The 26,640-nt window shown below is 50.9% G+C and overlaps 1 protein-coding gene across 1 annotated transcript in view; it reads right to left on the bottom strand.

Annotated features, from left to right (window-relative positions):
• The window catches only part of LOC140405790 (mucin-16-like), a 133,058-nt gene that overhangs the window by 71,105 nt on the left and 35,313 nt on the right, over positions 1 to 26,640 (bottom strand). Inside the window, exons 27-34 of the mRNA XM_072494223.1 lie at positions 25,079 to 25,264; positions 24,644 to 24,814; positions 22,341 to 22,501; positions 22,184 to 22,251; positions 16,567 to 16,736; positions 10,353 to 10,379; positions 7,577 to 7,731; positions 7,421 to 7,488 (exon numbers count right to left, since the gene is read on the bottom strand). Coding sequence (XP_072350324.1) covers positions 7,421 to 7,488; positions 7,577 to 7,731; positions 10,353 to 10,379; positions 16,567 to 16,736; positions 22,184 to 22,251; positions 22,341 to 22,501; positions 24,644 to 24,814; positions 25,079 to 25,264 — 1,006 coding nt within the window. The remainder of the gene's footprint in view (positions 1 to 7,420; positions 7,489 to 7,576; positions 7,732 to 10,352; positions 10,380 to 16,566; positions 16,737 to 22,183; positions 22,252 to 22,340; positions 22,502 to 24,643; positions 24,815 to 25,078; positions 25,265 to 26,640) is intronic.

Raw genomic sequence — 26,640 nt, 5'->3', positions numbered from 1 at the left:
AGCTCCCGTCTATAAATAGATCCCCCATCCTCCTAATTCCTGCCCGTTGCCATCTCCGGAACCCACCATCCAGCCTATCCGGTACAGATGATTATTATAAATCAGGGTCCAAACCAATCCTCCTTCCACTCTCTTATATCTCCTCCACTGCCTCCAGATTCTCAGAGCCGCCACCACCACCGGGCTTGTGTAGTATCGGGCCGGCGAAAACGGAAGCGGTGCCGTTATCAGTGCTCTCAAACTTGTGTCTTTACATGACGCCGCCTCCATCCGCTCCCACACCGACCCCTCCCCCGCTACCCACTTCCTAATCATGGCTATATTAGCTGCCAGTAGTAATTGCAGAAGTTCGGCAGCACCAACCCACCCTCCCCCCGACTGCGCTCCAGCAACACTTTCTTCACTCGTGGAGTTTTACCAGCCCACACAAAGCCCGCAATTACCTTATTCACCCGCTGGAAAAAGGCCCTCGGGATGACGATGGGGAGGCACTGAAAGACAAACAGAAATCTGGGGCGGACTGTAATTTTCACAGTCTGTACCCTCCCCGCCAGTGATAGCGGGAGCATGTCCCATCTCTTATAGTCCTCTTTCATTTGTTCTCCAAGCCGGGATAGGTTTAACTTGTGCAGTGCCTCCCATTCCCAGGCCACCTGGATTCCCAGATACCGAAAGCTCTTCCCTACCATTCTAAGCGGCAGCTCTCCCAGTCTCTTCTCTTCTCCTGCCCTCTTGCCTGGATCGCGAACATCTCGCTTTTCCCCATGTTCAATTTATACCCTGAAAAATTACCAAATGCCCCCAGGATCCGCATTCCTTACCCCATCCCCTCCAATGGGTCTGAGATAAACAAGAGCAAGTCATTTGTGTAAAGGGAGACCCGGTGCTCGCCCCCTCTGAACCAGCCCTTTCCAGTTCCTCAAGGATCTTAACGCCATGGTCATTGGCTCTATGGCCAGAGCAAACAGTAGCGGGGAGAGGGGGCACCCTGGCCTCGTCCCTCGGTGTAGTTTAAAATACCCCAACCTCAGCCGGGTCGTACGCACACTCGCTACTGGTGCCTGATAGAGCAATCGTACCCAGTCAATGAAGCCCTCACCAAACCCAAACCTTCCCAGCGCCTCCCACAGGTAATCCCACTCCACCCGATCAAAAGCCTTCTTCGTATCCATCGCTACCACCACCTCCACCTCCCCTCCTTCTGAGGGCATCATAATAACATTTAAAAGCCTTCGAACATTGGCCTCGAGTTGCCTGCCCTTTACAAATCCCGTCTGGTCTTCCCCTATCACCCACGGGACACGGTCCTCTATCCTTGTGGCAAGTATCTTAGTCAGCAATTTGGCATCCACATTCAGTGGAGAAATTGGCCTGTATGACCCGCATTGTTCTTGATCCTTCTCCCGTTTCAGGATCAATGAAATCGAGTCCTGCAACATTGTTGGGGGGAGGACTCCCTTCTCTCTTGCTTCATTAAATGTCCTCACCAACAGTGGGCTCAATATCTCTGAAAACGTCTTATAGAATTCCACCGGGTAGACGTCCAGCCCCGGGGCCTTGCCCGACTGCAAGCCCTCCAGCCCCTCAATGATTTCCTCAATTTCAATTGGGGCTCCCAGCCCTTCCACCAGATCCTTATTCACCCTCGGGAACCTCAACTGATCCAAAACTGCCTCAACCCCTCCAACCTCGTCGGGGGTTCCGACTCATATAATTTACTGTAAAAGTCCTTAATCACATCATTCACCCCCACTGGGTCTAGGACCGTATTCCCACCTCTACTCTTTACTCTCCCTATCTCCCTGGCCGCCTTTCTTTTTCAGAGCTGGTGCGCTAACATTCTGCTTGTCTTTTCCCCGTATTCATAAATCGCCCCCCTTGCCTTCTTCAACTGTTCCACTGCTTTCCCTGTAGTCAACAGCCCAAACTCCGCCTGTAATCTCCGCCACTCCCTAAGTAGCCCCGCATCCGGGGCCTCCGAGTATCTCCTGACACCTGGAGTATCTCCTCAACTAACCTATCCCTCTCAGCCCGTTACGCTTTTTCTATGTGGGCCCGTATCGAGATTAATTCCCCTCTGACCACTGCCTTTGAAGCTTCCCAGACCGTTGCTGCAGAGACCTCCCCGTATCACTTGTTTCCAGGTAGTTCTGGTTGGCCTTGTTCACCCGCCCATAGATCGCTTCGTCCGCTAAAAAAAACCACATCCAGCCTCCACAGCGGGCGTTGTCCTCTCTCCAAATTAACCCGTAGATCCACTCAATGTGGGGCATGATCCGACACTGCGACTGTCGAGTACTCAGTATCCACCACCCCCGGTATTAGATTCCTGCTCAGAACAAATAAGTCAATGCGAGAGTATACCTTGTGGACATGAGAGAAAAAAGAAAACTCGTTCGCTATTGGCCATGCAAACCTCCATGGGTCTACTCCCCCCATCTATTCCATAAACCCCTTCAATTCCTTTGCCGCGCAGGCATCCTCCCTGTCTTGGATTTTGACCGGTCCAATGACTGTATTAAAATCTCCTCCCATAATCAAGTTATGTGACTCCACGTCTGGGAACTTACCTAACACCCGCCTCATAAATTCCACATCGTCCCAATTCGGAGCATATACGTTCACGAGTACCACCCGCACCCCCTCCAGCTTCCCTCTCACCATTATGTACCTACCCCCCTTATCTGACATGATTCTCCCTGCCTCGAATGCCACTCGTTTATTGATCAAGATCGCTACCCCCCTGGTCTTTGAGCCTAGCGCTGAGTGGAATACTTGGCAAACCCACCCCTTTCTCAATCTAATCTGGTCTATAACCTTAGGTGTGTCTCTTGTAACATTGCCACCCCCGCCTTCAGACCCCTCAAATGCGCAAACACGTGAGCCTTCTTGACCGGCCCATTCAACCCTCTCATGTTCCATGTAATCAGCCTGGCCAGGGGAGACGACTCCCCCCCCCTCCCCCCGCTGACTAGCCATCACCCTTTTCAGGCCAGCCTGCAGCTCGTGCCCCCGGGTTTCTCAAGCCCCCCCTCACGCATTCACTGTCCCCGACCTCCCATTTGTCCCCTTGTAACAGTTCCTCCCCTGTCAGCAAAGCAGCTCCCGCTCCCCCCTCTCCCTCAACCCCTCTCCCTCCCCCCCCCTCGTAACAGCACTAGAAACCCAACTCCCCATATCAGGCTACAGCTTAGCACCTGCTCACCCCCCACGGTGCTTCCGTGAATTAGCTGACTAGGCTAACGTGATAGCACCCGCCCATGGCACCAAGCAGTCTGTCTCCCCATTGTTCTCTCCCCTCTCCCCCCACTTGGACAAACATATTCAAAACATCACATTCCCCAGTAAACAAACATCAGAAAAAACAGTGAAAAAACACCCAGAGAAAAAAACAACCCCAGAAAACCTCTAACCAGCTCCCAGTAAGACAAAGTTAACTTTAGCCATCAAAACAGCCCCTTATTACCCATAACACTACTTATTCAACCCAGCACAAAAGTGATTGACAACAAATCGCCACTCCAGTACTCTCCAAGGCTTCAGTGTCTTTTAGCTCAACTCCAGTCTTTTTTCCTTGATGAAAGTCCATACATCGTCTGGTGTTTCAAAGTAAAAGTAACATTCCTCATGTGTGACCCATAGACGGGCTGGGTACAACATCCCAAACTTCACCCCCTTCTTAATGAGGGCCGTTTTTGCCCGATTAAACCCAGCTCGCCTCTTGGCCAAATCCGTGCCCAGGTCCTAATAAATGCGCAGCTCACAATTCTCCGACTTGCTGCTCCAATCTTTCTGGATTGGATTGGATTTGTTTATTGTCACGTATACCGAGGTACAGTGAAAAGTATTTTTCTGCGAGCAGCTCAACAGATCATTAAGTACATGGGAAGAAAAGGGAATAAAAGAAAATACATAATAGGGCAACACAACATATACAATGTAACTGCATAAGCACTGACATCGGATGAAGCATACAGGGTGTAGTGTTAATGAGGTCAGTCCATAAGAGGGTCATTTAGGAGTCTGATGACAGTGGGGAAGAAGCTGTTTTTGAGTCTGTTCGTGCGTGTTCTCAGACTTCTGTATCTCCTGCCCTTTGGAAGAAGTTGGAAGAGTGAGTAAGCCGGGTGGGAGGGATCTTTGATTATGCTGCCTGCTTTCCCCAGGCAGCGGGAGGTGTAGATGGAGTCAATGGATGGGAGGCAGGTTCGTGTGATGGACTGGGCGGTGTTCACGACTCTCTGAAGTTTCTTGCGGTCCTGGGCCGAGCAGTTGCCATCCCAGGCTGTGATGCAGCCCAATAGGATGCTTTCTATGGTGCATCTGTAAAAGTTCGTAAAGGTCAATGTAGACATGCCGAATTTCCTTAGTTTCCTGAGGAAGTATAGGCGCTGTTGTGCTTTCTTGGTGGTAGCATCGATGTGGGTGGACCAGGACAGACTTTTGGAGATGTGCACACCTAGGAATTTGAAACTGCTAACCATCTCCACCTTGGCCCCGTTGATGCTGACAGGAGTGTGTACAGTACTTTCTTGGCCCACCGCAGAACGTGTTCCTTGTCCAGGAATCGGTGTAAACTTACCACCATCGCCCTCGGCGGCTCCTTCGCTCGGGGCTTCTTCGCGAGGGCTCTGTGCGCTCTATCCATTTCCAGGGGCCAAGGAAACGCCTCAGACCCCATCAACTTCTCCAGCATGTTTGTCACATAGGCCCTCGCATCCGGTCCCTCACTGCCTTCAGAAAGGCCGACGATTCTCAGATTCTATCTCCTGGACCTATTCTCCAGGTCCTCCAGCTTCTCCTGCATTCTTTTCTGGTGGTCATTCATCATCTCCACCTTGGTCTTTCGGACGGTTATGTATTCCTCGTGCTCAGACACCTTTTCCTCCACCTCCTGGATCGCTCGTCCGTGGGTTTCTTGATTCTGCACCACTTGATCAATCGAAGCCTTGATCGGGTCCAGCGTGTCCTTCTTAAGCTTGATGAAGCAATCTTCAAAAAACTTCACCAGCTGCTGCGTCGACCACTGTGCCGTTTCCCCGCGGCCCTGACTCTCCGCCATGCTTTCCCGTGTTGCCAGCTCTGCTTGTGTCTTCCTTGTAGGACATTGTCTTCTCACACGGCCAGTTCTGGTCCAATTCTCCATATACTGGAGGGGGATTTTTCCTCACTGTCTCACTCTTCACCGATTTATCCAATAAAATCTGGAAACAAACGGGGGGAAAAGGGCCAAAAGTCCGTCACAGGTGGGAGCTATCAAATGTGCAACCTACTCCTCCATGGCCGCCACCGGAAGTCCGTCGAAGCACTGCTTGATAACGCCCCTGATTACAGCATGGATGTAGCTGTAGCATGGCTCCGCGTCGGTCTGTGGCCTCCGGATAACCGTCATCAGCCACGGCCACAACGGATAACTCGTCACCCAGGAGCCAATCTCCAAACCAAGGGGATGCCTCGAAGAGGCAGGAATGGTCAAGTGTACCAGGATGAAAACATTGTGCATGCTGTCCAGGTATTGGGGACAGAAGTGCATGATGCGTATCTCATGGTCACACACCAGCTGCACGTTCTTCAAGTGGAACCCCTTTCGGTTTGTGAAGACCAGCCTGTCATCTGCAGTTGCTCGTAAGGGAACATGCATCCTGTCAATCACCCCCTGGACCCGGGGCATCTCGATGACTGCAGCGAACCCCGCTGCCCAGGCATCCTCGTGGGCTCGGTCTATATTGAAATGGATATAGTGCAGGCTGGGCATATAGCACCTCCATGATGGCGCAGATGTACCTATGCACTCAGCCCTGTGAAATCCCAGACAGGTCCCCACTCAGCGCCTGGAAGGACCCCCTGGCATAGATGTTCAGGGCGACTGTCACCTTGATGGCCACCAGGCACCCATGAGGCTGATGTTATTCTGCAGAGCCTCGGGCCAAGATGGGGGGGTCAGTGGGGTACGCAGCAACATAGGTGCCTTGCAGGCTGCGGCAATGGCAGTATATGCCTGGACACCGGTCCTGTGGGGGACTCCATGGCCCATCCTCTGGTCACCACCAAGGCCCCCCTCCCCCCGCCCCGGCCAGTGTCAGGACTGGCAGTCCACAGTACTGCCTCTGCATTTCCTATCTCCTCTTTCTCCCTTAAGAGCCACGGCGCCTGTTTCCCGATTTTTAAATGCCCAAGTGATCCTCACGTTTGGGAGTTGGGGAGCATCATTGAGGCCCTAGAAAATACCGTCAGGTCCGCCGATGATAAGCGAACAGAATTTACATACAGAGTGGAATGCATTGACGTTGCTGCCAAGGTATTAGAGAATTACGATTTGGCGTGACCCCGGCACCCGCTGCGAGTCTGGCGTTAAGACCGATTCTCCGCCCAATCACCTTTCCCGATCTAGGGGTCGGAACGGAGAATCCGCCCCATATCCATTCACTTCATAGAGTTGATGATTGCTATGGATGCAAAATTCTTCCTCTGTAATTAGCATGCTTGATTATTCAAGGTCAGATAACCATGGCTTACTATGGGGCAGGGATCAGAGGCAGGCCCCAAATCCTCCAGCTACAACGGGATCATATCGCACACTTTTAGTGTCATTCTCACTCATATGCTAAGCATCTAGACAACTGAGTTAACCAGCCAAGGAGGTTTATAGCTAGAGTAGGTTAACTGCTTAAACCCACAACTTCAGGGTGCATGGCAGCACTAACCTCACTGAGGTGCCATGTGAATGGTATTTTTTCCCAGAAACAATACATCAGCTGAGTATTTACCAGGACGAAGACTTGCTCAGGAGAAGCAACATTTAGTGTTAGTAATCCTCTAATATTATCATAGGGGCTTTTCACAGTAACGTCATTGTAGTGTTAATGTAAGCCTACTTGTGACAATAATAAAGATTATTTGATTATTATTATTGAAGCACTGTAGAGTTCAAGTGCATTTATCAATAGAAGAATATGCTGCTCAATGGACATACAGTGTAACATGACTACTGTCAAATCTTCCGTTATCCTAGCTTGCAGAAATAGCAGAGATCAAAGATGTAAATTCCTGACATTGTTTATAACAATCTGGTTAAAACTGCAGCTCCTCCTTTATGTCTGACAAGGTACACGAATCTCAGACCTGATGCTGTTTTGGATCCTGTTGCTCAGGAAAATCTATCATTTTAATTATTCAATAAAATCTCACATCTCAAAATGTTTTGGTAAACTACAGGAAAGCGTTGTTGTTTACAGCAATTATAGACATCTAACAGAAACAAATAAATAATACTAATGATCTAATCAGTGAGACGTCAAAATTCTGTAAAATAACCAGAAATTCAACCTGTTTTAACATTTATGTTATATGAACTAATTTACTGAACATTAATGTAATCTTGAAACAAATAGCGCTAAGTTTCAATGTCAATATTCCTTACCCGAAAGAGCGAACTCTGCAGCTTTGGAATGTTCTCTTGATATTGCTGTCATTAAACAGCCCATTCAACTGAAGAAAAGTAACAATCAGAGTTTTAGAGACAAATGTAATATTATCAATTAAAATACACGTTTGTAATAATAATTTGTTGACTGACCTGATGAACAATAACATTTGATGCAGATTTGTACAGTTCAGAATTGGGCGACTGCAGATCTGCTGTCAGAGCCAGGTTCGTAACAATGAAGGTCACATTAAACTCAAAGGGCTTTGTTTGCAGGTTTGGAGAAGTGGTCACAAATGGTGTTTTAGCTATCCAGAAACACAACAATGCATTAAAATTAAGAATCAAGCGTTTCTGTGATGGTACCATTTGTATTAAAGATAATGGAACCAATAAATCAACAATATTGAAATCACAGAAGATTTCAAGGTGGAGCTCGCACTTTACAAAGTTTATTGAGATAACTTACTCGAAAGACTATCCAACATCATTTCCTATCACATATAAAATTAGAAGCAAACCTCTCCTTCCAGTGAACAAGCAGCTGTTTGTTTATTTATGCAAGAAATAGTCCTAATTTTGTGGAGTGTCTTATTGATTTGGAGTCTTCTGCTTATTTTAATTTTGGGCTGCTGGTGTTATTCCAAGTACAGAACTAACAGAAGTTCTTGAAATGCTGACAGATATGCTTTTCCATTAGAAAGCCCATATGAGTAGGTATGGAGCATGCAGTCATCTGGTCTTGGGTTGAATTGCTTCTCTAATGATGAATTAAAACCTCCTTACTCTTTAAGATGACTAGTTCCATATTATATTTGGCTGGCAAATATGGTTCCAAATACAATCTGCTGTTCCTATTCTAGTTACATACACCAATAGGATCAGTGTCTTCACAGTCCTCACATGAAAGAAAGAATGGACCCAACATCTTCTACATAAATTTTAGTTGAACCTCCACATTTCATTAAACCAGTATTTCAAGAAATTATTAAACAGGAAATGTAAGGATGTGCTGAATATAAATGGGAGCATTACATCTGCAATAATGTTGTGTTCTTTGACAACATATAAAACGGATCAGTTAAGAATTTGCCCCATGACATTTGATCCCGAAACCTGGGCCTGACTTTTTTGTCCGTTGGGAACACCCAGCCGGCGGGCAAGGAGCGGGCACGAAATGCACTTCCAGCTGTGATCAGCCCTGGAACGTGATTTCACACTGACCGTTAATTATCTGATCTTATTTGCTTAACTTACTTTGAAGCAATACTCTGCTTTCACCTTACCTGCAATATTTAATGTTTTACATAAAAGAGGGCTTATAAAATTAAATAATAGTGTTTAGAGTAATAATTAACAGTTTTACTTCACATGATGAGCTGCATCTAAAGATAATATTTGTTGGAGATTGGGATAAAATAATAATAATATTGCGCAGACATTTCCCGTCCCCCGCGGCATGTTTTCTAGTGGCAGAGGCGGATCGCCATTGACCAGTGACGGAATCCTCTGATCCCGCCGCTGTCAATGGGATTTCCCATTCAACCCACCTCATGCCACCGGGAAACCCGCGGTGGGGGTGCGTTGTCATCGGTATCGGAAGATCCCGCTGGTGTGAACAGCCGGAAGATCTTGCCCATTGTCTTAGCATTGTGCGGTTGCCTTTGAAGATTGAGGGAACAACAGTTCTGCACATGTTTATATTTCTTTTTCATGGCACTGGACACAGCCTGACTCTCATGGAAGTAAGTAAGTAAAGTCGCCGTAGTCCCATATGACCACAGGCTGCTTTCCCCTTTGAGGGGGAGAGCTGACTGGTGGTGGTTTAACTTGAGAATCACACCTCAGGCAAGGGGCATGGTTGAGAAGGTGGGATCTTCATGAATAACCTTGGCCTCACTCTGCATCACGAACCAGCTGTCTATAGACAACTGAGCTAATTCAGCTTCAACCAGTGTGAGCACAGTGCCTTTACTCCGTGGTGGCATTTCAATCTTTTTTCGCTTCTAAATCCTTTTGAGAGCAAATGTTGCTTTCGCACCTCAATATAACAATTTCTATGCAACTCTATGAAGCTGTGACTGCTATATTTACTTTAAAAAACCCTGATGTGATGTTCTGGAATGTTAGTTTACAAATTGTTGAAAGATTAAATTACATTGAGGAGGCTAAATTGGATGTTCCCTGATAATAAGCTGGGAGTAGCGTTGTAAAGACAGATTACCGTCTTCATTCTGCCTGCTCATTCACTGGACTTCTACATGCATCCAGTGCTGATTGTGTTATCCATTGGCTGCACGTATCTGGAGGGGGTCCGAAATCAAGACTTGCTAGCATTACTTAAAGCTAGCCTGCACTGCTTCAAACTAGCCTGATACACTTAAAGGATCATGAACTGTAGCTGAAGCAATTGCTGGGAGTCCCTGAGAAGCTGAATGTGACTTGGGGAAAAGCAAAGGAGTGGCTGAACATATGGGACAATGGACACCCAGGTCTTCCGATGTTGCACTGGAAGTCTTGGTGGAGGAGATGAATTGGAGGAGAGTTGTTCTGTATCCACAGGAGCTAGAAGGTCCTCCTTATACATACGCAGAAGACAAAGGAATAGATTAGTCTGGCAAGTTTCTCACTTATAGTACACCCAACAGAATCACTGCAGGCACAGGAGTGAAGGTTGATTTTATGTATTATATATTATATTAAATGATGGAGGAGACTCGATGGGCCGAATAGCCTAATTCTGCTCTTCTATCTTATGGTCTTATGCTGCGAATTTCACCATGCCGAACACACCAGAGGAAGCATTCCCAATCCGATTCTTGTCTCAGGTCCAGCTTTGTAAGATTCCACATGAAACTGATTCAATGATACCTTTTGTCGAGATGTTAAACAGCAATATTAATGGGACAGAGCTAGTTCTCATACTTACTGGTTAAAACAGCTGATTCATGGTAACCTGAAAAAACAAATATATTTGGAAAAGATAAGAAAGCTTGTTGAAATTCTTCCCTTTAAAATTGCGATTCATTTGAAGAAAGTTTGATATAAATTAAACCAGTGTCAGGAACGTGTGATGGTTTGGATGAGATATTTCACATTTGGTAAGAAATTGCACTTTTGAAACGGCTAATATGGATGTTGAATGGATGCTAGCTCTTTGATTTCGCAATGTATAGGCATGAACTAGCAGAGACAATAGCAAGGTGGAATCAGCAGATCAGGAAACCATGAGAGCAAGGGAGATGAAACCAACAGATTAAGGCCACAATTTTCTAACCACTCCTACCAGCGGGATCTTCCAGTCCCATCGCCGGCAACCCCCGAATACGGGTTCCCCGGCAGTGGAGGGTGCAAACAACGGAAAAACCCGTTGACAGCAGAGGGACCAGCAGACTCCACCACCGGCTGATGGTGGGCTGCCCCCACCACTGTAAAACACACCGCGCGGGTGGGAGGATGATCCCACCCCAAGAATGGAAGACAATCAGTCGATAAGGGTGAGATGTCAAGTGATTAGGAAGGACAGGGCACCAACTGCGAGAGATATTTGCGGGATGAGAGTGCAGCTAGAGAGAGAATCGGTGGGATTTTCCACACCCCCGTTCTGTGTTTCGCGGCGGCGGAGGTGACCTGCCATTGGCCACGGGGGGGATCTTCGGTTCCACCACCGTCAGTAGCGTTTCCCATTCTATGCACCCCCACTGCTGGGAAACCTGTGGCGGGATTTCACTGGTGGCGAGATTGGAAGATCCCGTACGCGAGAACGCCTGGGAAATTCCGGCCAGTGCCTCTGAAATTAAGTTTCAATTGGTTTACAGTGTAAATAAAATTAAATAGTTATTGAATTTGTGGTAGTATGTATTGGGGGTCATGTGGGACTGGAAGCCCTAATGTCATTGGCTGACAGATCCCGGGTCCTGGTTGGCCGTTGACCTCTAGCTCCGCCCTGAAGGCGGAGTATAAGAAGCCGGAGTCCTCCCCCGCTGGCCATTCTACTATCGAGCTGCGGGGGAACAGACACGCTTAATAAAGCCTCATCGACTTCACTCTATTCGTCTCACGGAGTCTTTGTGCGCTACAATTTATTAAGCGTGCCTAAAAAGGACTATGGAGCTCAGGATCATTCCGGAATGCCTGAGGATCAGCCCCCACGCAGTGAACGCAGCAGCAGCCTTCAAGCACTGGCAGACTTGCTTCGAGGCCTACCTCAGAACGGCCACCGGCCGGGTCACAGAAGACCAAAAACTACAAGTCCTGCACTCGAGGGTGAGCACGGAGATCTTCTCCCTCATCGACGACTCGGAGGATTTCCAGACGGCGTTCGCAGCACTGAAAAGTCTCTATGTCCGCCCAGTTAACCAAATCTACGCTCGCTACCAGCTCTCGACGAGGCGGCAAGGTCCCGGAGAATCGATGGACGAATTCTACGCCGCGCTGCTGATTTTGGGACGAGCCTGCAACTGCCCTTCGGTGAACGCAAATGAACACACGGACTTGTTAATGCGCGATGCTTTTGTGGCAGGTATGAATTCCTCCCAAATCCGACAAAGACTTCTAGAAAGAGAGTCGCTAGGACTCTCAGAGGCCCGGGCCCTAGCAGCCTCCCTAGACGTGGCCGCACGTAATACCCGCGCCTACGGCCACGACCGCGCGGCAGCCCATTGGGCCCCTTACGTACCCGTCGCGACAAACCCCCCCCCCCTCACCCCTCAGGCCTGCGCGGTCCAAACGCCAAGTCGCACCGGGGGCACCCGCTGCTATTTCTGTGGCCAGGCGAAACACCTCCGACAGCGCTGCCCGGCCCGCGCAGCTATCTGCAAGAGCTGCGGGAAAAAGGGCCATTACGCGGTTGTGTGCCGGTCCCGCGAGGTCGCCGCCGTCCCGGGAGAACAGGGAGCCCTGCAAGCCGTTTACGCTCCCCAACCCCCCCAGCACGCCATGTACGACCCGCAGGCGCAGCCGCTCTGGGTCCCGACCACCGCGGTCCCGGGAGAACTGGGAGCTCTGCACGCCGCTTACGCTCCCCAACCCCCCCCACCGCAGCCCATGTATGACCCGCCGCGCTACCGTTTTGGGTCCCGACCACCACTCTCCACGGAGAAGAGGGAGTTTTGCGCGTCCCTAACGCCCCCCTAACCCCCCCCCCGCGCCCCACGTCTGACCCGCCGGCGCTACCAACTTGGGTCCCGACCACCGCTGTCCCCGGTGAGGGAGCTCCGCGCAGTCCTAGCGCTCCCAGCGCCCCACGTGCGACCCGCAGACGGCTCCGCGCGGTCCTAGCGCTCCCCAGCGCCCCATGTGCGACCCGCAGACGGCGCCATTTTGGGTCCCGGCCACCACGAGGGGAGGAAGGGCGCCGCCATCTTGGACCACCCCAGACCTGTACGACGCGTGGGGCGGCCATTTTGTCCACCCCCGCCACCATCTTGTGACCCCCCAGCCACGTGCGATGTATGGGGGTGGCCATTTTGTTCATCCCCGACGCCATCTTGGACGGACACAACGGACCCCACTCCACTACTACAACCACGTCTCGCTTCAATTACGCTTGATCAAGCTCGGCCCCGGACACTCCAGACGATGACGACAACGGTGCTAATAAACGGCCACGAGACACCATGCCTAGTCGACTCCGGGAGCACAGAGAGCTTTATCCACCCCGACACGGTAAGACGCTGTTCATTGACCACCTATCCCAGTGCACAAAAGATTTCCCTAGCTGCAGGATCCCACTCCGTACAGATCCAAGGATTCTGCATAGTTACCCTAACGGTGCAGGGGAGGGAGTTCAAAAACTACAAACTAAACGTCCTTCCCCAACTCTGCGCCCCCACCTTACTGGGATTAGATTTCCAATGCAATCTACAGAGCCTTACGTTCAAATTCGGCGGCCCAATACCCCCACTCACTATCTGCGGCCTCGCAACCCTCAAGGTGCAACCCCCGTCCTTGTTTGCGAACCTCACCCCGGATTGCATGCCTAGTCGACTCCGGGAGCACGGAGAGCTTTATCCACCCCGACACGGTAAGACGCTGTTCATTGACCACCTATCCCAGTGCACAAAAGATTTCCCTAGCTGCAGGATCCCACTCCGTACAGATCCAAGGATTCTGCATAGTTACCCTAACGGTGCAGGGGAGGGAGTTCAAAAACTACAAACTAAACGTCCTTCCCCAACTCTGCGCCCCCACCTTACTGGGATTAGATTTCCAATGCAATCTACAGAGCCTTACGTTCAAATTCGGCGGCCCAATACCCCCACTCACTATCTGCGGCCTCGCAACCCTCAAGGTGCAACCCCCATCCTTGTTTGCGAACCTCACCCCGGATTGCAAACCCGTCGCCACGAGGAGCAGACGGTACAGCGCCCAGGACCGGACCTTCATTTGGTCCGAAGTCCAGCGGCTACTAAAGGAGGGCATAATCCAGGCCAGCAATAGTCCCTGGAGAGCGCAGGTGGTAGTAGTGAAGACAGGGGAGAAACAAAGGATGGTCATAGACTATAGCCAGACCATCAACAGGTACACACAACTAGACGCGTTCCCTCTCCCCCGCATATCCGACATGGTCAATCGGATTGCCCAATATAAAGTCTTCTCCACCGTTGACCTCAAGTCCGCCTACCATCAGCTCCCCATCCGCCCAAGTGACCGCAAGTACACAGCCTTCGAGGCAGACGGGCGATTATACCATTTTCTAAGGGTCCCACTTGGCGTCACAAACGGGGTCTCGGTCTTCCAACGGGAGATGGACCGAATGGTTGATCAACATGGGTTGCGGGCCACGTTCCCGTATCTCGACAATGTAACCACCTGCGGCCATGACCAGCAGGACCACGACGCCAACCTCCAAAAATTCCTCCAGACCGCCAAAGCCTTGAACCTCACGTACAACGAGGACAAGTGCGTTTTTAGCACCAATCGGCTAGCCATTCTGGGCTACGTAGTGCGCAATGGGATAATAGGCCCCGACCCCGAACGTATGCGCGCTCTCATGGAATTCCCCCTCCCGCACTGCCCAAAAGCCCTGAAACGCTGCCTGGGGTTCTTTTCATACTACGCCCAGTGGGTCCCCCAGTACGCAGACAAGGCCCGCCCCCTAATACAGACCACGACCTTCCCTCTGTCGACAGAGGCTTGCCAGGCCTTCAGCCGCATCAAAGCGGATATCGCAAAGGCCACGATGCGCGCCATCGACGAGTCCCTCCCCTTCCAGGTCGAGAGCGACGCCTCCGACGTAGCTCTAGCGGCCACCCTTAACCAAGCGGGCAGACCCGTGGCCTTTTTCTCCCGGACCCTCCACGCCTCAGAAATCCGCCACTCCTCAGTGGAAAAGGAAGCCCAAGCCATAGTGGAAGCTGTGCGACATTGGAGGCATTACCTGGCCGGCAGGAGATTCACTCTCCTCACGGACCAACGGTCGGTAGCCTTCATGTTCGATAATGCACTGCGGGGCAAAATCAAAAACGACAAGATCTTAAGGTGGAGGATCGAGCTCTCCACCTTCAACTACGAGATTTTGTATCGTCCCGGAAAGCTGAACGAGCCGTCCGATGCCAAATCCCGCGGCACATGTGCCAACGCACAAATTAACCGCCTCCAAACCCTCCACGAGGACCTCTGCCACCCGGGGGTCACTCAGTTTTTCCACTTCATCAAGTCCCGCAATCTCCCATACTCTTTAGAGGAGGTCCGTACAGTCACAAGGGACTGCCACATCTGCGCGGAATGCAAACCGCATTTTTTCAGGCCAGATGGAGCGCACCTGATTAAGGCTTCCCGCCCCTTTGAACGCCTCAGTCTCGATTTCAAAGGGCCCCTCCCCTCCACCGACCGCAACGCATATTTTCTTAATGTGGTGGACGAATACTCCCGCTTCCCTTTTGCCATTCCCTGCTCTGACATGACCGCGGCCACAGTCATTAAAGCCCTGAACAGCATCTTCACACTGTTCGGTTACCCCGCATACGTCCACAGCGACAGGGGGTCCTCTTTCATGAGTGACGAGCTGCGCCAGTTCCTGCTCAGTAAGGGCATAGCCTCAAGCAGGACGACCAGCTACAACCCCCGGGGGAACGGGCAAGTAGAGAGGGAGAACGGCACTGTCTGGATGGCCGTCCTACTGGCCCTACGGGCCAGGGACCTCCCAGTTTCACGGTGGCAGGAGGTCCTCCCGGACGCTCTCCACTCCATCCGGTCGTTATTATGTACGAGCACTAATCAAACGCCTCATGAGCGTCTCCTTGTCTTCCCTAGGAGGTCCTCCTCTGGAACGTCGCTGCCGACCTGGCTGGCGGCCCCAGGACCCATCTTGCTCCGAAAGCATGTGCGGGCACATAAGGCGGACCCGTTGGTCGAAAGGGTTCACCTCCTCCACGCGAACCCGCAGTACGCTTATGTGGAGTACCCCGACGGCAGACAGGACACAGTCTCCCTGCGGGATCTGGCGCCCGCCGGCAACACCCCCCCCCCCCCCGACACCATTCACCCCCCCCCCTTCCTGCCACCGCCGCACCCCGCGACCGCCCCCTTCCCAGGAGGATCGGTTCCCCTTCCCTCAGGCCCGACCAAGGATAAAGCCCAAGCTGAAACCGTAAGGCTCCCGGAGACGACAACACCGGTACAAGCACTACCACCACCACCGGGGCCGAGGCGATCGACACGGACGACCAGACCGCCCGACCGACTCGTGGCGTCGATCTAAACCAAAATATGGACTTTTCACAAGAACATTTTTGCTTTTCTCCCTATTCCCTCTGTAAATAGTTGAAACAGGACAAAATTGTACAATGCTGTATTGCCATGTGAATGTTTTTCCTCCCAGGACCAACCCTGTAAACCCTTACCACCATACGAAGCATCACCCCGCCGGGTTCATTTTTGACAAGGGGTGAATGTGGTAGTATGTATTGGGGGTCATGTGGGACTGGAAGCCCTAATGTCATTGGCTGACAGATCCCGGGTCCTGGTTGGCTGTTGACCTCTAGCTCCGCCCTGAAGGCGGAGTATAAGAAGCCGGAGTCCTCCTGGCCATTCTACTATCGAGCTGCGGGGGAACAGACACGCTTAATAAAGCCTCATCGACTTCACTCTATTCGTCTCACGGAGTCTTTGTGCGCTACAGAATTAAAATGAGTATTTACCATTAACAAAGAGGCTGTTGCTGTCCAGTGAATATGTTCCAAAGGTGGTGATCCCCTCTGTGTTGTCTCGAAATTCATGATAAAGTAGAACTCTATCGACTTGCTGAGCATTAGCAATCTTTTTGAAAATGCAGGTTAACTCAACTGTACTGTTTCCATCACTTGCAGGTCTGCCACATACATAGGAAAGGAGGTTAATTTATTTTATTAAAACTTTAAATGTAACATTGACGCAATGCAAGAACACTAGCCTCTGAGCTCAAAGAAAACCTTGCTGAGAGATCTCTCTATCACCTTGGTGAGAATTTTAACTCTCAATGTATAACTGAGTGTGGCATTACTTAATGGGGGTTCCTAGCATCAGACTGCAGTGTGTCATCAAGATGTCTAGGTTGCCAATAACATGAAAGAATTCTCATAGACAGGCAACCAGGAAATGAAACGCATTGTGAACAAAATAAATTTTGAAACATATATTTTGAAACACTGCTTGGCTAGGGGGGTAGGGAACCCTCCAAAGGTCCTTGAGGTTGGGTGGGTTTGGGCTGTTGGTAAGGGGTTCACCACAGGAGCCTCCCCCACTCCTCCCTGGGATGGGGCCCTGTGTCTCGTCTGCCCCTTCCAGCCCTTAACAATCTGAAGATCACCCTTAGCATGGTGATCCCAGGCAGCATTCTGCTTAACAAAATCCTTCTGGTCTGACTTTTTTAACCTTGAGGTGGGCTCTTCAGCTTGAAGTGCTCTGCCTGACAGCTGATGAGCAGCCAAGGCAGTCCAGTGAAGCGGAGAATGGGAAAAGTTCTGGCGATTCTCCACCCAATTGGGATTCACGATCGCAGAGGTGGTAAATGGAGAATCCCAGTGAAGTCCGCCAGATTCATTACCAGCTTTTCCCATTATATGTCTTGACACTCAGTTAAAAGAAATCCTGAAGGCTTATCCCCCGTCATTACTTTGTGACGGAGTCTGCCCCACCAGCAGTCTCAGCTTTCAAAAGGGCACCCCGATCTAATAAAATGGATTCCCCCACGAACATAAGAAAGCTTCCCCTCAGGGAATCACCACCACAGTCACACCACCTTCCCGCCGCCCCCCCCCCCCCCCCCCCCCCCCCCCCCCGGACCCCATCCTGAACTTCCCCAATGGAAGGCCCCCCTCCCCCAGCATTACCCCTTGGCACTGTCCTGCTAATTACATTTAAATTAATTCAAATGTGATTCCTGTCATTGCATGGCAGAAGCGCCGTTACGTCACTGGTGGGGGTGGAGACAATCGAGCGGGGATATCCCACCGGTCTCAAAGCTATTTTGGGACTCTGCCCCCGCTGCCATTCATGCCCACCAAAAACGGGGATAGAAAATAATAATAATCTTTATTGTCACAAAGGCTTACATTAACACTACAATGAAATTACTGTGAAAAGCCCCTAGTCGCAACATTCCGGCGCCTGTTCGGGTACACAGAGGGAGAATTCAGAATGTCCAAATTACCTAACAGCACGTCTTTCGGGACTTGTGGGAGGAAACCGGAGCACCCAGAGGAAACCCACGCAGTCACGGGGAGAACGTGCAGACTCCACACAGAAGTGACCCAAGCCGGGAATCGAACCTGGAACCGTGGAGCTGTGAAGCAACAGTGCTAACCACTGTGCTACCATGCCACCCACGGAGTTAATCCCCCCACTAGAGCTAAGGTAGAAGCTGAAATACCATGAACTTTAGGGATAACTTCAATTATTGAAACAATTTGGTTTTACAAATCCAGTAATTACTGATAATAGGGAGATATAACAACATTTCACAAATATGGAAGTATTTTTTCATGGATTGTTCAACAGCATTTATTATACATATTGGCATTAAAACCCAGGGCGGGATTCTCCCCTACCCGGCGGGGCGGGGGGTTCCGGCGTAATGGAGTGGCGGGAACCACTCCGGCGCCGGGCCGCCCCAAAGGTGCGGACGTCTCCGCACCTTTAGGGGCCAAGCCCTCACCTTGAGGGGCTAGGCCCGCGCCGGAGTGGTTTCCGCTCCGCCGGCTGGCGGGAAAGGCCTTTGGCGCCACGCCAGCCGGGGCCAAAGGGTCTTCGCTGGGCGACGCATGCGCGGGAGAGTCAGCGGCCGCTCACGGCCTCCCCGCGCATGCGCAGGGGAGAGGGTCTCTTCCGCCTCTGCCATAGTGAAGACCATGGCGAAGGCGGAAGAAAAAGAGTGCCCCCACGACACAGGCCCACCCGCGGATCAGTGGGCCCCGATCGCGGGCCAGGCCACCGTGGGGGCACCCCCCCAGGGCCAGATCGCCCCATGCCCCCCCCAGGACCCCGGAGCCTGCCCGCGCCGCCTTGTCCCGCCGTTCAAAAGGTGGTTTAATCCATGCTGACGGGACAGGCATTCCAGCAGCGGGACTTCGGCCCATTGCGGGCCGGAGAATCGGCGGGGGTGGGCACACCGACCGGCGCGCGCGATTCCCGCCGCCGGCGCGGCGTGATTCCTGCCCCCGTCGAATCTCTGGTGGCAGAGACTTCGGGAACGGCGGGGGCGGGATTCACGCCAGCCCCCGGCGATTCTCCGATCCGGCGTGGGGTCAGAGAATCCCGCCCCCAGTTTCTCCTCAATGAGATAAAGCGTAATTTTTGTAGGCTCTTCTGGAAATAAGAGTGGAAAGGGAAGTTCTCGTTGACTACTCCCACTGGGTGTATGGGATGTGTGTCGGGGGTGGAGCAGGGAGTATCCCTGGTGAGCCAGAGCAGCAAATCACAAGCCACAATTTCAGCATTCCCGTATTAATTTATGGGTTGGATTCTCCGCTGTCGGGATTCTCTGTTGCACCGGCAGCCTGGGGTTTTCCCAACAGCGTGTGGCTGCCCACAATGAGAAACCCCATTGGCCACCTGGCGAGACGGAGAATCCTGGGGCCGCGCCGTACCCTGGTGTGGCGGGACAGAGAATCCCACCCTATGTTTGCGTTAAATCCGGAAGTTGATTTCAGATTCATAGGCGTAGCCATTGACGGCAAGACCAGAGTTTGTTGCCTATCCCTAATTTCCCCTAAATTGAGTGGCTTACTAGGCCATTTCAGAGGGAAGTTAAGAGTCAACCACATTGTTGTTGGTCTCGAGTCACATGTAAGCTGATTTCTTTCCGTAAAGGCCTCCACTTGGTGGATTGGCGCAAGTCAATTTGACAGCCGTTAGGCAGTTCATTAGCATGGGGCAGGACTTCAGCCCCTATTGGCTAGGAAGTCCTTGCCAATTAGAAGGCTGGCAACTCTCTAACCCCAGCAACCCCAGAAGAAGCAGTTACCACAACTGAGATGACAGGTAGTCTCCAATCAGAGGAGGCATGGAACCAGGTCAGTCCAAGGTAGGATCCTAGGCCAGTAAGATCAAGCGAGGGCAGAAGGGTGCTGGGTTCAGGAGGGCTGTAGAGGAAGAGGCAATTGTGGGAGGAATAACTTGGGAACAGCTGGCTCCATTACTGACAGGATGCTGGAGCAGAAGACACTCTCTCAGACGGCAACAATTCCAGATTTCTTGTGGCTGACTGATCATGTGCTCTCAGCACTTCCTGCCTCTGGTCAAATACTAGCTGCAGTTGGATGAGGCCCTTAAGAAGTTATTTATTAGCAAATTAAAGCCTCAATTAGCCTTCAGATAATCCGGCCACCTGAGAAAACCCTGCCGTTAACAAGGCACCCTATTTTATGCCCCCCATTGTCATCTTGGACAATGTAATAATTAACAAACATATTGGCTTGGTTCTGTCAAACTCAATAACCTCTGGTTTTCTCCACCCTAGTATTTCAGGATGTTTAGAACCTTCTAAAGGAGGAGGTTCAATGGCATCACCCGCTTAACTATAGGCAGATTATTCAATAACTGAGGCAAAGTCATTCTGCAGGAGTCAAGATGGAAGAAGCATATCGCAGTCCCACATGTACACTAATTTGAGGTGGCTTTCATTTTGTGAGGCAGAACGTAAGATCAGTTCTGTCACATTCATGAAGGTTGGGTATGTGGGAAATGCACATACGCAGTTTGGAAATTACCCCATCAGACTATGACATCGAGGAAGTCATTTTCTAACATTATTGTAATTATATGGGGCGGGATTCTCCGACCCCCCGCCAGGTCGGAGAATCGCCGGGGGGGGCGGCGTGAATCCCACCCCCGCCGTCTGCCGAATCCTCTGGTGCCGGAGTTTTGGCGGAGGCGGGAATCGCGGGGCGCCGGTCGGCGCTGCTGGCCCCCCGCCCCCCCCCCCCCGGCGATTCTCCGGCCCGCGATGGGCCGAGTGGCCGCCCATATTCGGCGGGTCCCGCCGGCGTAAATCACAACAGGTCCTTACCGGCAGGACCTGGATCCACGGTGGCCTGCAGAGTCCTCGGGGGGGCGCGGGGGGATCCGGCCCCGGGGGTGCCCCCACGCGATCGGGGCCCACCGATCCGCGGGCAGGCCTGTGCCGTGGGGACACTCCTCCGCACCGGCTGGTGTCAACCTCCGCGATGGCCGGTGCGGAGAAGAACCCCCCTGCGCATGCGCTAGGATGACGCCAGCACACGCTGGCGCTCCCGCGCATGCGCCAACTTGCACCAGCCGGCGGAGGCCCTTCGGCATCGGTTGGCGTGGCGCAAGCCCCTTCCGCATCGGTTGGCTTGGCGACAAACACTCCGGCACTGGCCTAGCGCCTGAAGGTGCGGAGGATTCCGCACCTTCGCGGTGGCCCGACCCTGGAGAGGTTCACGCCATTCCTCGGTGTTGGAGTGGCCCGCCCCGCCGGTTCGTGGAGAATCCCGCCCATGGTTGTTTTACATAATGGGCGGGATTCTTCGGAAACCGGCGGGGCGGGCATCTCCGGCGCGAAGGAGTGGCGTGAATCACTCCTGCGTCGGGCTGTCCCAAAGATGCGGAATCCTCCGCACCTTCAGGGGCTAGGCTGGTGCGGGAGTGGTTTGCGCCGCGCCGGCCAGCGTGGAAGGGGCTTGGCGCCATGTCAACCGGCGCTGAAGGGCCTCCGCCGGCTGGCGCGAGTTGCCGCATGCACGGGAGCGCCAGTGTGTGCTGGCGTCATCCCAGCGCATGCGTAGGGGGGGTTCATCTCCGCGCCGGCCATCGCGGACCGGTACACCAGCCGGTGCGGAGGGAAAGAGTGCCCCCACGGCACAGGCCCGCCCGTGGATTGGTGGGCTCCGATTGCGGGCCAGGCCACCATGGCGGCACCCCCCAGGGCCAGATCACCCCGCGCCTCCCCAAAGACTCCAGAGGCCGCCCGCGGAGCCACGTCCCGCCAGTAAGTACCTGTAGTAACATACGCCGGCAGGACCCGCCGAAAACGGGCAGCCACTCGGCCCATCGTGGGCCGGAGAATCGCCGGGGAGGCCGCTGCCATCGACCAGCATGGCGCGATTCCCGCCCCCACAAAATCGCCGGCGCCGGAGAATTCGGCAGCCGGCAGGGGCGGGATTCACGCCGCCCCCGACGATTCTCTGACCCGGCGTGGGGGGGGGGGGGGGGGGGGGGGGGGGGTCGGAGAATCCTGCCCAATATCTTCAGGGCACTTGAACATATGTTGGGGATCAGTTTGACCTGGAACTTTCAGATAAATAGTTAATTTCTTACCTGAAAGATACTGACTGACAACTGGAGAATGTTGCGTTTATTTTGCTATTGGTATACAGATTATTGAGCTGTAGAAAATTAAAATGTTGCATTTTAGTATGGAAATGGCAATGAAATAGAATGTTTTCTTCTCAAGTGACACAGCTAGCATACTTGCCTTTTCACGAATGTTCCTTGATTCAACCATGTACAACAGTGAACTGAGGTTTTGCAGACTTGATGTGAATGACAGTGTGAGCACAGTGAAGGTTACATTAAATTCTTTTGCCTGTGTCCCTTGATTTGGTTTGGCTGTTACAGGTACAATGGGGGGTTCCACTACAAGACAAAATGATGCAATGCAGAGTGAGGCCACAAAATTTAAATCTATTCAAGGAAGGATTATAAGCTTCTCGCTGAGAATTTTCTGAGAGTGGTGATGGAACAACTTTTAACATTCACCTCCAGTGTAATTGTCCACAGACATTTAGTGGACTTCTGGGGCGAAATTCTCCGGTATCGGCGCGATGTCCGCCGACTGGCGGCCAAAATGGTGCAAATCAGTTGGGCATCGCGCCGCCCCAAAGGTGCGGAATGCTCCTCATCTTTGGGTGCCGAGCCCCAACCTTGAGGGGCTAGGCCGGCGCCGGACGAATTTCTGCCCCGCCAGCTGGCGGAAAAGGCCTTTGGTGCCCCGCCAGTGGCGCGGAAATGACATCTCCGGGCGGCGCATGTGCGGGAGCGTCAGCGGGCGCTGACAGTTTCCCACGCATGCGCAGTGGAGGGAGTCTCTTCCGCCTCCGCCATGATGGAGACCGTGGCGAAGGCGGAAGGGAACGAGTGCCCCCACGGCACAGGCCCTCCCGCGGATCGGTGGGCCCCGATCGCGGGCCAGGCCACCGTGGGGGCACCCCCCGGGGCCAGATCGCCCCGCACCCCCGCCCAGGACCCCGGAGCCCGCCCGCGCCGCCTTGTTCCGCCGGTAAGGTAGGTGGTTTAATCTACGCCGGCGGGAGAGGTATTTTAGCAGCGGGACTTCGGCCCATTCGGGCCGGAGAATCGCGGGGGGGGGGGCCCGCCAACCGGCGCGGCGCGATTCCTGCCCCTGCCGAATATCCGGTGGTGGAGAATTCGGCAAACGGCGTGGGCGGGATTCATGCCAGCCCCCGGCGATTCTCCGACCCGGCGGGGGGTCGGGGAATCTCGCCCCTGAAGTCCAGCATGGTCCAAGGGCAGCACGGTAGCACAGTGGTTAGCACAGCTCCAGGGTCCCAGGTTCGATTTTCGGCTTGGGTCACTGTCTGTGTGGAGTCTGCACGTTCTCCCCATGTCTGGGGAGCTCTGGTATCCTCCCAGAGTCCAAAGATGTGCAGGTTAGGTGGATTATCTATGCTAAATTGCCCTTAGTGTCCAAAAAAGGTTGGCGGGGTTACGGGGATAGGGTGGAGGTGTGGGGATAGGGGGGAGGTGGGGCTTAGGTAGGGTGCTCTTTCAAATGGCCGGTGCAGACTAGATGGACCGAATGGCCTCCTTCTGCACTGTAAATTCTATGATTCTATAATTCAACAGAGATTCCTGCTCTTCCACAGTCAGTGGACCTCTCTATAGAGTATCTCAGGTATCTCTGTGAGAGGAAAGCTATTCATCCAATCAGATTAAAGAATCCTCATAGAAACCACATCAAGATATAAGAAACAGATACTATAGTTAAACCACCGTACAGAAAGTGAAATAGATCTTGGGTCATACACATGGGAATAATAAAAGAACAAAATGCAAAAGTTACATCAAATTATTTTGATTTAAGTCAAAATTTATATTCTTCTGAGGGAATGATGCTCTCATACTTTTAAAATGATATTTTCATCGTCACAAAAGTTCAACTTAAACTTTTTGTTTGTCTCTAGAATGATTAACTCTCATTACCGTGTCCCAAATCTGTCTGGCTGAAAACCAGAGTTTTCTAAAAACTGAACATTTTGAGAAGGTGCCCTGCATCAGTCTTAATTCAGTAAATGAAAAAAAACCAACTTACTGGGACAATTAGGCATTAAATTGGAGCAGTGTGACACCTGACTAGTTATCCACATCCCAGCGCTTGCACTGGTCCATTCCTGCACGTCGAGTGTCCCCATTCCTTGACCCCATCTGACCCAGTTTGACCGAAACTGCCCATGGCCCAAACTGCTCGGCCCAATTTCAGCAAGATCTGAAATTTGGCATGACGTCAGTCCCCAAGTTTACCAGTTTTTAAACACTGTATCTGTGCTAACTAGCCTAAGTTCACACTATAACAGCAACTTCTGGATTGGTTCCATCTGAAAGGACTGCACAATACCAACTGGTCATTTGCACTTTATTGCAATGGTAGTCAGCAACGACCTCTGATCTTTGGTTATGTTTCCAGTATGTGATTCTAATATCACAGCAGATTTAAAGGACTTTGAATTATGTGCATGATAAGAATAATTGTGTTCTCACCAGTGGGTGAAGTGAGTGATGTGATTGCTGTTACTTCCATTGTCAATGTTTCAGTAGAGCTCACTGTCATTGTTGATACTATTGTTCCCATTGAAGCAGCAGCTGATGTGGAGTTTGGTGCTGCAGTGGATGTCTGTATCTTTGCAGATGAAGTTTCTGTTGATGCTATCACTAAAGTAGGCGTTAGACTTAATGAGATTTACAAAAAACATGCAAGAGCATACAAACACATATTGCAGAAATCATCATCTTAGAAATAATTTCAAATAACCATGTTGCAAATATTATTCACCAGATGTCTCTTTGGATTTTATTCTCACTGCGTAATAGTTGCTAACATACTTCAAGATTTTGTTACACAACGTATTTCTGAAGTTACAGTAGATTTAAAATGAATCAGAATAGCACAATTCACAAGAGAGCATTCGTACTCACCACTTGTTGGAGTGAGTGAGGTTGCGCTTGCGGTTGCTTCAGTTGTAGATGCTTTACTGGAACTTGCTGTTGCTATTGGTGGTATTGTACTTGTTGAAGCAGGCGCTGATGTAGAGGTCAGTGTCGCCCTGGAGGTCTGTATATTTGCTGTTGATGTTTGTGCAGATGTGATTGAAATGGATGCATCTTGTTATTGAGGGAAATAAGAAGTACATTGGCGGGAGCATTGAGCTTCAAAATGTCAGCACTGTAATCAAATCAGCTTTGCAGATATCACTGAATCTGCATGCTTCAGGCGGTCATTCACCAGATACACACTGGCACATGCACCTTGACGATATTCGGTAATACGTACCGCTTTCACTGTTTTGCATCCTTACCTGCTCAAAATGTGGATACTGTTGAGCTTAATTTCTGAACCACAATCTACAGAGCAGAAACAGGCCATTTGTCCCAAATGGTCTATGCAGTTTTGATACTCCACAACGTTCGTCTCATTGCTTACATCTTTCTACTCAACCCTTTATCCCTCTAGTCTCTTCTTGCTCAATACAGTTAGCTGAAATCCCATTGTTGTAGGTGTTTATACACTAATATCCGACATTATCATTCCATGACAAATCTCTTCATAATTTGGGTGATATGATCAATATGACAGTTTTGTGTGATTTCTTTTTTCCAACACAAAATCATTCCATAATTATCCCAAGAATAGATTGCATTTTATTACATAAAATTTTCAATGAGGTGGAATTGATCGGTAAGATGAGGTGTAGAATTTTCTGGCATTAATGGATAATTTATTCAAAAATATAAAAAGGAATGTATAATTGTACAGGTTCAATTGTAGTAAATAAACGGGCACCTGGGTTTAAAAGCTACTTGCTCAGTGCAATCAGAAGTTTTGCTGACTGAATGATTTATCCAGCCCCAGACTTTATATTTGATTCCCATGTTACCCATCCACCGGAACTTACAGCAACTGAAATTTCTATTCTTGAATTTTAAATGCTTTAACAATCTGATTCTAGCCAATGGTATTTTAGCATTCAGTTTCAGTCCAATAAAAAGAAAGAAACAAAATGCATGTCTTGTATTTGTATAGCACTTTTCATGGCCGTCAGACATCCCAAAGCACTTTTACAGCCAATGAAGAATTGAACTGTGGCCACTATTATAACTTAGGATAATCGCATGGAGCAATGTGACCATGACCAGATAATCGGGGTTTTGTTGTGTTGGCTAAGGAACATCCTCCCACTCTTTTTCAAAATAGCATATGGAATCTTTTACTTCCAATGGAGAGGCTGCAACATTAACAGTGCAGCCCTCCACTGGAGAGTCAGTACAGATTATTGCGCTATAGTCTGCAGTGGAACTTGAACCCGCATGCTTTCGAGTCAGAGATGAGAATACTATCAGCAGTGGGGGTTTTAATTTGTGTGTTAGTTCAAGCAGAATCCTAAACAAATTGCTGAAGAATGTGCTTGCAATTTCACTATCACACAGAGGATACGTTCCGAGTCCAATTCTTGGCTCAGATCTGAATGTTTTAAGATTAC

This window comes from Scyliorhinus torazame, unplaced genomic scaffold (genome assembly GCF_047496885.1).
Source record: "Scyliorhinus torazame isolate Kashiwa2021f unplaced genomic scaffold, sScyTor2.1 scaffold_239, whole genome shotgun sequence".
Classification (NCBI taxonomy): domain Eukaryota; kingdom Metazoa; phylum Chordata; class Chondrichthyes; order Carcharhiniformes; family Scyliorhinidae; genus Scyliorhinus; species Scyliorhinus torazame.
Note: the sequence above shows the minus strand (reverse complement) of the source record. Positions and strands in the feature narration are given on the sequence as shown.